Below are 14,590 nucleotides of genomic sequence, written 5' to 3' on the forward strand. Positions count from 1 at the left end.
TTAGAGCTGTTTTGGGTAAAGAAGCAGCAGCCACTCAAGATATGGAGGTGCTTGGTCATTTTGGTGGTTTGTATAATTCAGCTCATTTTGTCTGTTTCAAATATGATTAAGGAGTGCCCTATTTTTGTCCTGATTCATCATGGGCACAGAATGCCCTGTTTAACCTTACTGTTTTGTGAAATGTTTATGTTCAGGAGTAGAACGGAAGGCCAACTCTGGTGCCAGGTCAGCTCGCAAAAGTCAGAGGTTGCCTTCCTCTCTTTCCATCAAACTTATAGAATTATGGTGAGAAGTTCCCGTCATGCCTCAGCAGTAGCGAACCCGACTAGCATCCATGAGGAAGCGGGTTCGATCCCTGGCCTCGCTCAATGAATTAAGGATCGGGCATTGCTGTGAGCTGTGGTGTAGGCTGCCGTCATGGCACGGATCCCCCGTTGCTGGGGCTGTGGCTGTGGTATAGGCTGGCAGCCGCAGCTCCGATTTGACCCCTAGCCTGGGAAGTACCTACAGAAGTACGCCATGGGTTTGGCCCTAAAAATTATTTAAAAAGAAGAAGAAGAATGAGAAGTACCACTGAGGCAGGAGATGGATGGGCTCCAGATAGACATTTACAACCAGCCACCTGTCTATACTTCCAGATAGAAATCACAACAGGCACAAGGCCGATAACAAACTTGTCTTCTGGGCACATGTTGACTAATGGGAGTGGCAGGGGCAGAGAGGGGCGAAGATTGCATACTTCCTATTCTTGAGGTCAGGGAGACCCCAACGCCACATGTGCAGAAGGACCTCTCTAGGTCAGAAGGGGAGGGGGCCTCAGACCATAATAAGTCCTGATAACTGTCTCATAACCCTTTGCTCTGCAATCCATCTTGGCCAAAAGCTATGCAAGCCCGTTGAGGAGGGCCTTGGGTCTGGTTAGGTGTGAGAAATAAAGCAACATAATTGGCCGATGGTAAACAAATACCCGGAAGAACTGTCCTATATAAATGATTTAAATCACCTTGCTGGCACGCTCCTCACGCAAGCGGACACCCACACCCATTCGTCTCCTTCGGGTGTGTATTACCGCTTCGCTTCTGCCTTAGGTAAATAGACTGCTTCTCTGTGGGCGCTCCCACATGTTGAACTGTGTTGGTAACAGCAGACTTTGTACCTGTTTTTATCATCGTTGCCTCCTTGAAACCTTCTTGCTCTCAACATGGGGCGAGAATCAGGCCAGTTCTTCTTTTAGCTTCTAGCTAGTCTCGTAGCTAAGATTCCTGGTTTTCATCCAGGCTGCCAAGGTTCAATTCCTGAGTAGAGAATTAAGATCTCATTTCAAGCCATCACTCAACTCCTGTCTCTCCAAAATCACCGCCGTGTCCATGGACCCTAATGGTAAGATTCTTAGTTGCACACAACAGAATCCACTCCAGTTGGCTGATTCGTATATGCTTTTATTTAAATGTAAGGCAGGGGGACTGTGATATCATTGTGGGGGAAAGTGAGAACGCATCTCCTGCCATCAATGCTGAGAACTGGCTGCCAGAAATTCCATCGCTGCTTTAGGCAAGGAGAGCCGTGACCTTTGGGTGAGGAATGAAGGAGAGGGTGCAGTGAAGATGAGGCTGGAACAGGAGTCCTGCCTTCCAGCCACAGACTCCATGGCCGCTCGAGTTGTGAGGAGCTGGGCTCCTGCATTCCTTCCTTCATTTCTCTAAGAATCATGGACCGTCTCCTTTGAGCCAGGGACAGTGCTTGGTGCGAGGGGTAAAGGGAAGCCTCCCTCTCATGGTGCTTAGAGCTGCCTGGATGACACGCAGCTCAGACACATAGACCCATGGGCGGAAGGACAGAGGCAGGATTCTGATGAGGAAGGTAGGGCTGAGAAGGGAGCAGAGGAGGCTGGACTGGTTCAGATGCAGCCCCAGCCCAACCGAGGGTGGGGCCTCCTCAGTCTTCAGCATCTCGGGGGAGGACATTTCACTGATTATCTGCAAAAACAAAGGAACTTGCTGATTGACACCTCTGAGGCCCCAGACCTGCGCCCTGAACATCCCGACAGGTCCTAGACCTTCCCAGAAGTGAAGAACCACAGTCCCCCCAGGACCAGGATGGCCAACAAAGAGGAGGTGGGTTTTCCGGGCCTTAGGTGGGGGCGCTCAGGAGCACCGCAGGCCTGCTCTGCAGGGTGGCTGACTCAGGGTTCCCATCTGAGCAAGGGGAGCATGGGAGGAGGCTCAGGTCATGAAGATGGGGCTTCTAGGGGCGAGCTTTTGCCAAGCTGGCCCGTGGAGGAGGTGCTGAGGCTGCGGTGTCACAGGACACGGAGGCCACGTGCCCTGGGGGGGGGGAGAGACACTGTGGGGGTGAGGGGTGTGGGGCCCCGTGAGCTCCGCCTCTCTCCCCAGCCCTTCCCCTTCCCTCTGCCCCGCCCCAGGTCTTACCAGAAGTCCCCCAGGAACCGCAGGTCCTCATGCAATTATTATAGCTCAGGAAGTTGTTTTGCCGCGCATGGCAGCCTCCGTAGATGAAGGTCTTGCAGACCCCAGACTCAGCATCATAAAAGAATCTGATTTTCCGGGCCTTGCAGGGCCCCGTGTAGGGAGGCTCCAGGCAGAAGGCAGGCCACTGGGCTGCAGGGGTGGGAGGAATTCTGGGTCATTGTGAAGATGGCCATGATAGCTTGGTCTGCAAGATCAGTGACTTCAAACTACCAGGTTTTTTACACTAGACAGTGGGAGGAGTGTGGGGGATTGTCAAATTAAAAAGGCTCTTTGAGGAGTTTCTGTCATGGTGCAGCGGAAATGAATCCGACTAGGAGCCGAGGTTGCCAGTTCGATTCCTGGCCTCACTCAGTGGGTTAAGGATCTGGCCTTGCCATGAGCCGTGGAGTAGGTCACAGAGGTGGCTCAGATCTGGCTTTGTTGTGGCTGTGGTGTAGGCGGGCAGCTGTAGCTCGGAATTGACCCCTAGCCTGGGATCCTCCATATGCCACAGGTGCGGCCCTAAAAAGCAAAAAAGAAAAAAAGAAAAGGCTATTTGACAGCCTGCTTTCTGGGATATTATTATTAATGTTGCTAGGTGTGATCATGACATGGTAATCATGTAAAAATTTATATATCCTTCATGAAGGATTTATGAATTAGTTGGTGTGATGCCTTGGATTAGCTTCAAAAGACTCTGCCAAAAAAATAGGAGAACCCAGGTCAAAAAATATTTTCCAGGAGTTCCCACTGTGGCTCAGTAGAAACGAATCTGACTAGTATCCATGAGGATGCAGGTTTGATCCCTGGCCTCCATCGGTGGATTAAGCATCCGGCTTTGCCATGAGTTGTGGTGTAGGTCACAGCTGTGGCTACAATCTGGCGTTGCCTGTGGCTGTGGTGTAGGCCAGTGGCTACAGCTCCAATTAGACCCCTAGCCTGGGAACCTCCATATGCAGTGGTTTCGGCCCTAAAAAGACAAAAAAAAAAAAAAAAAAAGAAGGTCCAGCGTTTCTGTGAGCCGCAGTGAAGGTCACAGACACGGCTAGGATCCTGGGTTGCTATGGCTGTGGCATAGGCTGGCAGCTCCAATTCGACCCCTAGCCTGGGAACTTCCATATGCCTCAGGTGCGGTCCTAAAAATACAGAAAACTAAACCCCCCAGATTTTCCGTATGTCAATAATTATGACGCTGGACAATGGATACAAGGGTTTTCTGCTATCCTCTGCACTTACGTATATGGTAGAAAGTTTCCACTATTAATAAAAAATATGAAGGAATTATGCAGTAGTGAGGAGAGGCATAGAGAAAACACACCAGCGTGTTAACTTTGGTTCCCTCACGGGGACTGAATAAATTGAATATTGGCACAGTATTGCTGTTGTGATTTATAATAAGAAATACGTATTTGTTTTTCATTCTATTCCTGATGCAGAGTTCTTAAAAGTTTGTGTATTTCCTAAGTGCTGGGAGAAGCAAGGTGTCTTTTGTTATGTGAATTGGGTGACGCTGGGAAAGCTCCTAGGAACCTCAGAACAGGCGCTGGTTGCCAGGGGAAACCCCTGCCTCACAGGAGACTTGGAACTTTCATCCTCACGCTCCGGTAGGATCTTTTGCCTACACCCCGCCTCCAACTCAGGGAGGGAGAGAAGCTGGATGTTGAACAATAATCAGTGGCTAGTGATGGAATGAATCATAAATAGGTAATGAAGCCTCCTAAAACACCTCAACACTCCAGGTCACTCATGTTATTCAAAAGGACTGGGATTGCCCCAGAGACCAACACAGGGACACAGTCCCATCATCGCTCATCTGGACCACGGCGGCGGCACCTTGCTCAGCAGGACTCAGTCTCCGCCCTTCGCCCCCTAGAGGCCACTCTCCACATTGCAGCCCCAGAGAGCCTGTGACAACTTGAGTTCTAGCCCTTTGTTCCCATAACCACACCCTCTGTGACTCCCCATCTCTCTCAGTCAAATTCTCTCTCTCTCTCTCTCTCTTTTTTTTTTTTTTTTTGGCAAGCAAGCAAAGTCTTTATTACCGGAACGCAAACAGCTCCCAGGAAAGCTGGGAGGGGGAGGAGGAATCCCCCCGTCTTTCATCCTGTAGGGGTTTCTATCCCTTAAAGATGGGGGTTACCAATGTGGGGTCCAGAAGGATGTGGTTCTCTCTTATTGGCCTTGCCCAGTTACCTATATCAGTCCTTGTCCAATAGGGATCTTAGGGATGGAAATGTCCCATAAGTCTCATGGTTTCTTTGCTCTTCTCTTCCTGTAAACTGAGTCACAGGGGTTTAGAGATTAATGCCCATCTGGCTGTACTCACATTCTGATTCTTACAAAGTCCTACTAAGTCCTCCGAATCTGTCCCCATGGCCTCTTCGGTCTCATTACCTTCCACTCCCCTGCCTTCCACCCACTCAGCTCCACCCTGGCCTCTTGGCTTCTGCTCAAACACACGTTCATTCTGTGGCCTCTGCTCAAAGGCCCCTTATCACAGAGGGTTTTGGTGATCAATCTATAGAAAGAGCAGAGTGTCCTTTAGCCCCACAATTGGCTCCCTTCAAAAAGCTCCTAACTTAGCAGGGCACTTCCCCTTTATCTATTGTCTGTCTCCCTCCGGAAGGCAAACTATTTTGTCGTATTTTACAGTTATTTCCCCACACCTAGAACATGCTTTGTAGGGAACTTAATAAATATTTGTCAAGGGAATGAATCTCCTATTTCAGGCACAGGCAAAGTGCACAGTCGTTGAATAGAATGGATAGAATCGAATTCCTGTTAGTGAAATGTCTATTTGAACATGGGGCACGTCTGTATAATTATCATTCTATCTCTAACATTCTATAACCTGATAGGAGAAGAAATAATCGTCAAACCAGAGACAAAGGAAAGGGCCCTGAGATGTTGCTAATATTGCGCCAACGTGGAAAAAAAGCAGTCTTGGCCCACGAACACACTCACAGAATTGCTGTGTTTCTCACCCTCCCTGGAATTGCTCTGATCAGCTGTCCCACATTTTTCTGATTCATTTTAATTAGAGAGGAATAATCAGTCTTTGCCACCTAAATATTTTTTTCTTGGGTGAAAGGAGGTAGGGAGAGACCTTTTTTCAGCATAACGTCTTTTTTTTGTTTGTTTGTCTTTCTGCCTTTTCTAGGGCCACTCCCGCAGCATATGGAGGTTCCCAGGTTAGGGGTCGAATTGGAGCTGTTGCCACCAGCCTACGCCACAGCCACAGCAACGCCGTGTCTGCAAACTACACCACAGCTCACAGCAACGCCGGTCCTTAACCCACTGAGGAAGGCCAGGGACCGAACCCGCAACCTCATGGTTCTTAGTCGGATTCATTAACCACTGCGCCACGACGGGAACTCCCACACATCTTGGTGGAAAATAGACAAGATGTGTTGTGACATGTGATTAAAGTATTTATACTCCTGCTTGGTAATCCATTCAAAGAACCTGTGTAACATAAATCCCCTGTTCACGTGAAGACATCGAAGATGACCTGTCCCACGTCACAGACCACATGAGTGGTGGACTCAGGACAATATACCATCATGTCACAACCAACCCATTTGAGAAACTACATGATTCCCCCAGGAGCTCTTAAAATGCAAATAACTTGGTGAGAGTTTCTGGATGCGGTGTCCCACTTCCATTTGTCCCATGTCTTCAAGTCTCACGTGAGCCATTAAATCTCAGGGGAGAGTGAGTCTGGGTTCTTTCCCTGACACCGCATATGTGGTGTCTCTGCCAATGCCAAGCAATTCTCCAACACTGACTCGGTATCCCCCAAGTCAGTTGACTCCTGATATGAAATCCGTGGAGTTTGTGCAGATCCCACAGGTTGAGGGTTCAGGACTGCCCTCACTTCAATTGCCCGCCACAAGGTCTGGAGTCATTCAGGCTTGTAGCCAACTGGCTAGAAATCCCCACCACCATGTTTGGTAATTCACCGGAGTTCCTGTTGTGGCTCCATGAGTTAAGAACCTGACATAGTGTCAGGGAGGATGCGGAGTCGATCCCTGGCCTCGCTCAGTGGGTTTAGGATCCGGTGTGGCCACAAACTGCAGCCTAGGTTGCAGAGGCAGCTCAGATCCCACATTGCCAGGGATGTGGCTGTGGCATAGGCGGGTGGCTGTAGCTCTGATTCAACCCAAGCCTGGGAACATCCATACACTGCAGGTGTGACCTTAAAAAAAAATACAATAGAAGCAGTGATAGAACTCAGGAAAACCCTTTACTTACTGCTCCCACTTTATTAGAAAGGATAAAACACACGGAGAGGCAGTTGGAGATGTGTAGGGCCCAGGGGAGTTGAGGGATGTGAGGCCTCAGCGCACATACCCTCGCATCACTTTCATGTGTTCCCCATCCTAAAGTTGTCTGAACCCTGATATTTATGGATATTTACTGAGGCTTCAATAGGTCTGCAAATTGATTGAGTCATTGGCCATTGGTGATGGGCCTCAATCTTAGTTCCCTCCCCTCTGCCCAGAGGAGCTAGGGCTTGAAAGTTTGAATCCTCTAAACAAGTGATGGGAGTTTCTGGACACGGGCCCCATCCTGAAGCGACCCCAGGACCCCTTTCTTGACTCATCTCATTACAGTACAAAAGATAGCACATTCCATGAGTTTCAGGAGGCCTTGGCCGGGAACCAGGGCAGGGATCAAAGACTGATCTTTTCGGAGTTCCCGTTGTGGCTCAGTGGTTAACGAATCTGACTGGGAACCATGAGGTTGTGGGTTCGCTCCCTGGCCTTGCTCTGTGGGTTAAGGATCCAGCATTGCTGTGAGCTGTGGTGTAGGTTGCAGACGAGGCTCGGATCCTGCATGGCTGTGGCTCTGGCGTAGGCCGGTGGCTATGGCTCCGATTAGACCCCTAACCTGGGAACCTCCATATGCTGCGGGAGTGGCAAAAAAAATACTGATCTTTTCATTAAATGACAGTGAAGTTCAGGGGCAAGGCAGTGACCAGGAACAGAGTCTCAGAGATGGGGTCCCCAAATGGTAGAGTTTGGCAGAATATTATTATTATTATTATTTTTTTTTTTTTGCTTTTTTTAGGACGGCGCCTGCAGCAACGCAAGATCCAAGCTGCATCTGAGACCTACACCACAGCTCATGGCAACACCAGATCTTTAACCTACTGAGCAAGGCCAGGGATCGAACCCGCAACCTCATGGTTCCTTGTCAGATCTGTTTCCGCTGCACCACAATGGGAACGCCTTTGGTGGAATAATTTGTCTTAAAGCTGAAAACATAATGATCTCCTTTTGAGAGTCAAGAAATGTCTCCGGAGTTAAAACTGCCCATCTTGCCAGTGCAAATCCAGAGAGGGTTGGCACACCCACCCCACCCCTGCCCCCAGCCCCTTTCATGGCCTCGCCCCCCTTTCCCCGCCCAGACTGTACAGGGGAGGTGAGCCAAGACTTACGTCGGACCAGGCTGCTCTCTTCATCCCCTGGGGTGCTGGCCACCAGGGCGCCCAGGAGGAGGAGGAGGGCTGCAGAGAGGCAGAGCCGGCTCATCTTCAGGGCCTCGCAGGAGGGCTTCTGAGGACGGCTGGGAGACAGGGCTTTTCACAGCCCAGCTGAGGGGTGGGGACAGACTGTGAGGAGGGGAGTGAGGAAGGGGAGGAGCTGGGGTCAGTCCTGGAGGTTGTGCAATCACCCCCCTCCCATCCCAAACCAGCCTTCCTGCTTCTGCCTGCTGGGGCCAAACGCTTCTCAAGCTGGACCAGGCTTGTGGGTGTCATGGAAACACAGTTTTTGATCCCACAGGTAGAATTTGGGTCTGATTTGTTCACTCAGAGAGCATCCTAGTACCAGAAGCAGTGCGTGGTCCCTGATAGAGGCTCAGTGAAAATCCGTGGAGCTGGAAGTTCCTGTCGTGGCTCAGCAGTAACGAACCTGACTAGTATCCATGAGGACACAGGTTTGATTCCTGGCTTTACTCAGTGGGTTAAGGATTTGGCATTTCCGTCAGCTGAGGTGCAGGTTGCAGATGCGGCTCGGATCCCATGTTGCTGCGGCTGTGGCGTAGGCAGCAGCCGTAGCTCCGATTCTATCCCTAGCCTGGGAACATCCATGTGCCATGGGTATGGCCCTAAAAAGAAAAAAAAAATGTGGATGAAAGTAAATCAAAGGACAGATACAGATAGGTGACCAGCAGTGTGTCAGCTCAGGGCCTCCATTTTTCTGCAGGTGTCATCACTGGCTGGACACTTACTGGTTACGTGGCACTGGTCTAGGCAGAAGCTGAGCAGGTGGCAGGCAATATCCTCCTGGGGCAACACCCTTGTTTTGGGTAGAAAAAGCGATAAGGGGCGTGGGCAGAGGGGGCACATGGACCCGAACCCTTCTCCACAGTCTGACCCCCCACACACACACACACTGCCCCTCACCTGGTTTCACAAACAGGAGAGCTGCCTGCCTGAGTGGGTCTCAGAGGACCTTGGAAGAGCACCTGCATCACCCCCTCCCCTGCTCTCCAACCAGTGCTTTGGGATCAGAGGACCTCAATCTGGGGAGCAGCCCTGTCTTTTCCTGGCTTGGTGACCAAGGGCCGGACATCTCCCCAGGCTCCGGTGTCCTCAGCTGTCACAGGAGATCCCCGCTGCTCACATCCTGGGTTGTGAAAGCAATGGATACAGTAGGTATATATTACCTCTTATTTACTGCAAAGTCTTTTGTGATCATCGTAATGTGTAGTTACAGCAAATAAAATTTAGCGCCTTCTATATACCAGGCTTTATCCTAAGGACTTGGCAAATATTAATTCATCTAATCCTTACAGGAACCCTCAGGCTGGGGGAGAGAAACTGTTACCGTTTCCTCATGTTACAAATGAGGAAAATGAGGCAAGACAAATTCATGTAATTTGTCTTGGGGGTAGAGAGAGGATTTCAGCCCAGGGATCTAGCTTCAGAAGCTGTTCACCAGGCACTCTGCTGCTTTGCCAATGGTGAAGGGCACAATTTAAGGCAGAGGCTACACATCCACCATCTCTCCATGCACACCCACAAATTCACTCCCAGTTATAACCGTGTAGCACCAAGGTCGCCTATACAGATGCACTCATTCACACTCTCATGCACACAATCAGCACGCGCGCGCACGCACGCACGCACGCACGCACACACACACACACTAACAGCTACCACTGCAAAGCTGTGCCGATTACAATATCCTTTATGTAAACCTATTGTCTCCTCTAATGCTCACAGCTCATCTCTTCTCCGTGGGGAGGTTTCTACCCTGTTCCCATCACAGGAGGGGAGGGGGCCCAGAGAGAGGAAAGCATCGCCCAGCACCACACTGCTGATCAGAAGTAAAACAAACACCTGAGCCCAGCCTTCCAATGTCCACACCCACCCACACACACACACCCACACCCACACACACGGACACCCCCTGCTCCACTCCCAGGGTCAAGGAAAAGGGAGCTGGGCTCATTTCCCAGAAGCCCCAGGAGCAAGCCCAGCCCCAGGTCAAACAGGCACAGAACTGGGGGGCACTGCAGAGGACCGGAGGGGCTGCCCGCCTGCACAGACACCCTCTCCCCAGAGAAGGGCAGGGGCTCTCAGTCCCGAGCTGCCCCAGCACAGAAGGGCACTGGCGGCGGGGTTCTCACTAGACAAGCCACTGTGTGTGCAGCGCTGCTCCCTGCGGACACATCTCCACGGAGGGTTCATTTAGCCTCAGGTCAGGCCTGCAGCACCTGAGCGTCTCATCCCTTCTTGCCAACGAGAAAGCAGAGGCTCAGAGAGCTCAAGCCACCAGCTCAGGACCCACAGCTAGCAGAGGGCACAACTAGGACTCGCCTTCAGGAGCCATCTGGCCCTGGCCCTCTTCCTCCCTCGGTTGTCCATCTGAGACCAGGGAACAGCAGAGACTGCCCCTCGCCCGCCCCCGCAACAGCCGAGACCCCTCTTTTCTCCCTCCTCTCTCATCTGTCTGTCTGCCTCTCGCTTTCTCGCCCAGGGGCCACCTCTCCTTCTGGTTCTCCTCCCTCGGGTCCAGGTTAGAGGCCTCCAGACCCAGAACAGCCCCTGAGGGGCCCTTCCCCCCCCCAACCCCCAGCAGTTGCTGAGTCTGTCCTTATCACCTTCCAGCCCCTGGGGGCATCGACAGGAATCACCAGGCAGGACCATCACAGGGGCGACATTCTGGGTAAAGACCAGTGAGCCCAACACCTTGGGGCCCAGGTCCTGTCCCTGCTTCCTGTCCTCAGTTTTTCCCCCTGAACATGAGAAGCTGGGGGTCCACGCTGTCTCCGGCCACTTCCTGCTCTGATGGGAGCCGCATAGCCTGCTGGACAGCGCTGACCTCTAGCCGTTCCTGTACAGGACAGGCGAGCTGCACATACTTTCCCCCTCACTCAGTCCTTAGAATGGAAGGGAAGCTTTTAAAGACAAATCAGGACCCATTCAGGGAGGAGTCCTGATTGCCTTTTTTTTTTTAAATTTTCTTTTTACAGTCACCCCCAAGGCATATAGAAATGCCTAGGCTAGGGATCAAATAGAAGCTGCAGCTGCCAGCCTATGTCACAGCCACAGCAACGCCAGATCCGAGCTGCATCTGGACCCACACCACAGCTCACGGCAATGCCAGATCCTTAATCCACTGAGCGAGGCCAGGGATTGAACCCTTGTCCTCGTGGATGCTAGTCAGATTCGCTAAACGCTGAGCCATGCCTACAACAGGAACTCGACGTTGTGTTATCTTTCATAGCCCCTCTCAGGAAACTCCTCAGTGACCAAGAAGGGTCACAGTCTGTTTCTAAAAAGGTCTCCTTCTTCTTTTGAAGGAAGCTAATGTCCTGTTGCTGCAGAGGTAGGTCTCACCCAGGTCCGATCTCTCGTCTACCCCAGCTTTTCCCTGTCTCTGGTCTCTCAAAGATCTAGGCGGGGATGGAGGCTTCTGTTAATTCTCTTTAGGATCAAATGACCTGTTCCTCAGACATTAAGAACCATGCTCCAGGAGTTCCCATTGTTATGCAGCAGAAACAAATTCAACCAGTGACCATGAGGTTGTGGGTTCGATCCCTGGCCTCGCTCAGTGGGTTAAGGATCCAGTGTTGCCGTGAGCTGTGGTGTAAGTCACAGACACAGCTCAGATCTGGTATTGCTGTGGCTCTGGCATAGGCATTGCTGTAGCTGTGGTGTAGGCCAGCAGCTGTAGCTCCAATTCGACCCCTAGCCTGGGAACCTCCATATGCCATGGGTGTAGCCCTAAAAAGCAAAAAAAAAAAAAGAACCATGTTCCACTGTTTGACAACAGGATTGATGGCGTCTTGGGAGGGCTGGGACCCAGGTTCAATCCCTGGCCCAGCACAGTGGGTTAAGGATTCGGTGTTGCCAGCTGTGGCTTAGGTTGCCACTGTGACTTGGATCTGACCCCTGGCCAGGAACTCCATATACCACCCTCCCCACCCCACCCCCACCCCCGGCCAAGAAACCAATTAAAAAAACCCTGCTTTGCAAAGGCACTGCCTGCCCTCTGGTGGCAGCATCAGGAAGTGTGACCTTCCCTGGAAGCTACAAATACCATCTTCACTGTGATGCTGGAAAATTGAACTCCCAGCACTTGCTTTTTTTTTTTTTTTTTTTTTTTCGTTTTAGGCCTGAACCCGCTGCATATGGAGGTTCCCAGGCTAGGGGTCAAATCAGAGCTATAACTGCCGGCCTACAGCACAGCCACAGCAATATAGGGATCCGAGCCTTGTCTGCAACCTGCTCATGGCAATGCCAGTTCCCCAACCAACAGAGAGAGGCCAGGGATTGAACCTGCATCTTCATGGATACTATTCAGATTTGTTTCAGCTGCACCACAATGGGAACTCCTCTAGTACTTGCTTTTTAAAAGTGTGTGTTTGTGTGTGTGTGTGTGTGTGTGTGTGTCTCTCTGTCTGTCTGTCTGTCTGTCTCTCTGTCTGTCTTGGTGATGAAAATGGATTTATAAACCCTTATTAATATGAACAATTAATATAAAATCTTTACTCAGCATCTGTAATACACAGGACAGACCAAATCTTTGCCCTCATGGAATTCACTTCTTAGTAGGAAAACCTGTGATATATATTTTTGTGTGTGTGTGCCTTTTTTTTTTTTTTTTGCCTTTTCTAGGGCCACTTCCCATGGCATATGGAGGTTCCCAGGCTAGGGGTCCAATTGGAGCTGTAGCCACCAGCCTACGCCAGAGCCACAGCAACTCGGGATCTGAGCCACGTCTGCAACCTACACCACAGCTCATGGCAACGCCGGATCCTTAACCCACTGAGCAAGGCCAGGGATTGAAACCGCAACCTCATGGTTCCTGGTCAGATTCATTAACCCCTGAGCCACGATGGGCACTCCAGCCTGTGAGATATTGAATAAGAGATTAATGAGGAATGTGACACACAGGGTAGGAACATGATTCAAAAAACAGACAATAGGGAGTTCCCGTTGTAGCTCAGTGGTTAACAAATCCAACCAGGAACCGTGAGATTGTGGGTTCGATCCCTGGCCTTGCTCAGCCGGTTAAGGCTCCGGCATTGCCGTGAGCTGTGATGTAGGTTGCAGATGTGGCTTGGATCCCGCATTCCTGTGGCTCTGGTGTAGACCGGCAGCTACAGCTCCGATTGGACCCCTAGCCTGGGACCCTCCATGTGCCAGGGGAGCAAAGGCAAAAAGACAAAAAAAAAAAAAAAAAAGAAAGAAAGAAAGAAAGAAAGACAAATAGGGAGTTCCCTTTGTGGCTCAGAAGTAACTAACCTGACTGGTATCCATGAGGATGCGGATTTGATACCTGACTCGCTCAGTGGCTTAAGGATCTGGCATTGCAGTGAACTGTGGTGTAGCTCACGGATGCTGCTCGGATCCTGTGTTGCTGTGGCTGTGGTATAGGCCGGCAGCTGTAACTCCAATTTGATCCCTAGCGTGGAAACTTCCATATGCTGCAGGCGCAGCCCTAAAAAGCAAAAAAAAATTTTTTTAAATAAAAAAAAAAATAAAAAGAAGTAGAAGAAAGTGGAAGAGGCAGTCCTTCCTCCTCCCCACTTCCCTTGAAGTATAAAAACGTAGCCCACCTAATCCTTGGGGCAGAGCCTCCTTGTCTCCCTGCTTGCATCTTTCACAAGTGTCTTATCTTAATAAATTTATTTCTTGCCTACCACTTTTCCTTGCTGAATTCCTCTGCACTGAGGCACAAAGAACCTGAACTTCAGTAAGTCCAGACACCAGATGAGTGATCCTAATTTAAAAAACTATGGTTTCAAGTCCCAGTCTGGGTTTTGGCTAGGTTCAAGTCATAAGGGTTGTCAATTTCAAAACCACAACACCCTTCTCTTCAAGGCAAGGACAACATACTTGCAGGCATCATGAACTGGTGGGAAGAGGGCGTGAAAGGGTCTTTGGTTCAGAACCTGAGCTGACTGAGGGAGAAGGTAGGTGACATCCTTGGAGCCACTGGGATGGAGCAGGGACCAGGTAGACAGAGCTTAGAGCATCTACGGGAAACTTTTTTCCTTTTTCTTCCTTCCTTCCTTCCTTTCTTTTTTCCTTTCTTTCTTTCTTTCTTTCTTTCTTTCTTTCTTTCTTTCTTTCTTTCTTTCTTTCCTTCTTTCTTTCTTTCTTTTCCTTCCTTCTTTCTTTCTTTCTTTCTTGTTTTTTGGCTATACCCACAGCACATGGAAGTTCCCGGGCCAGGGATCGAACCTGTACCAAAACAGTGACCTGAGCCATAGCAGTGGCAATGCCTGATCCTTAACTCGATGTGCCACCAGGGAACTCCAATCTATGGGACATTTTTTTTAAGGGCTGCAAATGCCAGTTCCCAGCCTAGGAGTCGAATCAGAGCTGTAGCTCCCGGCCTATGCCACAGCCACAGCAATGCCAGATCCTTAACGCACTAAGCAAGGCTAAGGATGAAGCCTGTGTCCTCATGGTTTCTAGTCAGGTTCATTTCTGCTGAGCCACAACGGGAAGTCCCTATAGGACGTTTTTGACAGCAGCTATTGATGGGAAGTTGGAGCTGTCTTGATGCTTTGCCCCCAAATTGCCTCCTGATCTATGTTGACTTTATGAGGCTAGAAGCATTATTTCACATTGCACATGAATACGCTGAAGCTCA

At 50.3% G+C, this 14,590-nt stretch overlaps 1 protein-coding gene across 1 annotated transcript; it reads right to left on the reverse strand.

Annotated features, from left to right (window-relative positions):
• Positions 1,424–9,110, reverse strand: PTI (pancreatic trypsin inhibitor). The gene is made up of 4 exons (NM_001190215.1): positions 8,881–9,110; positions 7,912–8,067; positions 2,430–2,618; positions 1,424–1,976 (listed from the first exon to the last, which is right to left on the reverse strand). The coding sequence occupies exons 2-4, from the start codon at positions 8,003–8,005 to the stop codon at positions 1,966–1,968; spliced, it is 294 nt and encodes a 97-aa protein (NP_001177144.1). The 5' UTR covers positions 8,006–8,067; positions 8,881–9,110; the 3' UTR covers positions 1,424–1,965.

This window comes from Sus scrofa, chromosome 17 (assembly GCF_000003025.6).
Source record: "Sus scrofa isolate TJ Tabasco breed Duroc chromosome 17, Sscrofa11.1, whole genome shotgun sequence".
NCBI lineage: Eukaryota > Metazoa > Chordata > Mammalia > Artiodactyla > Suidae > Sus > Sus scrofa.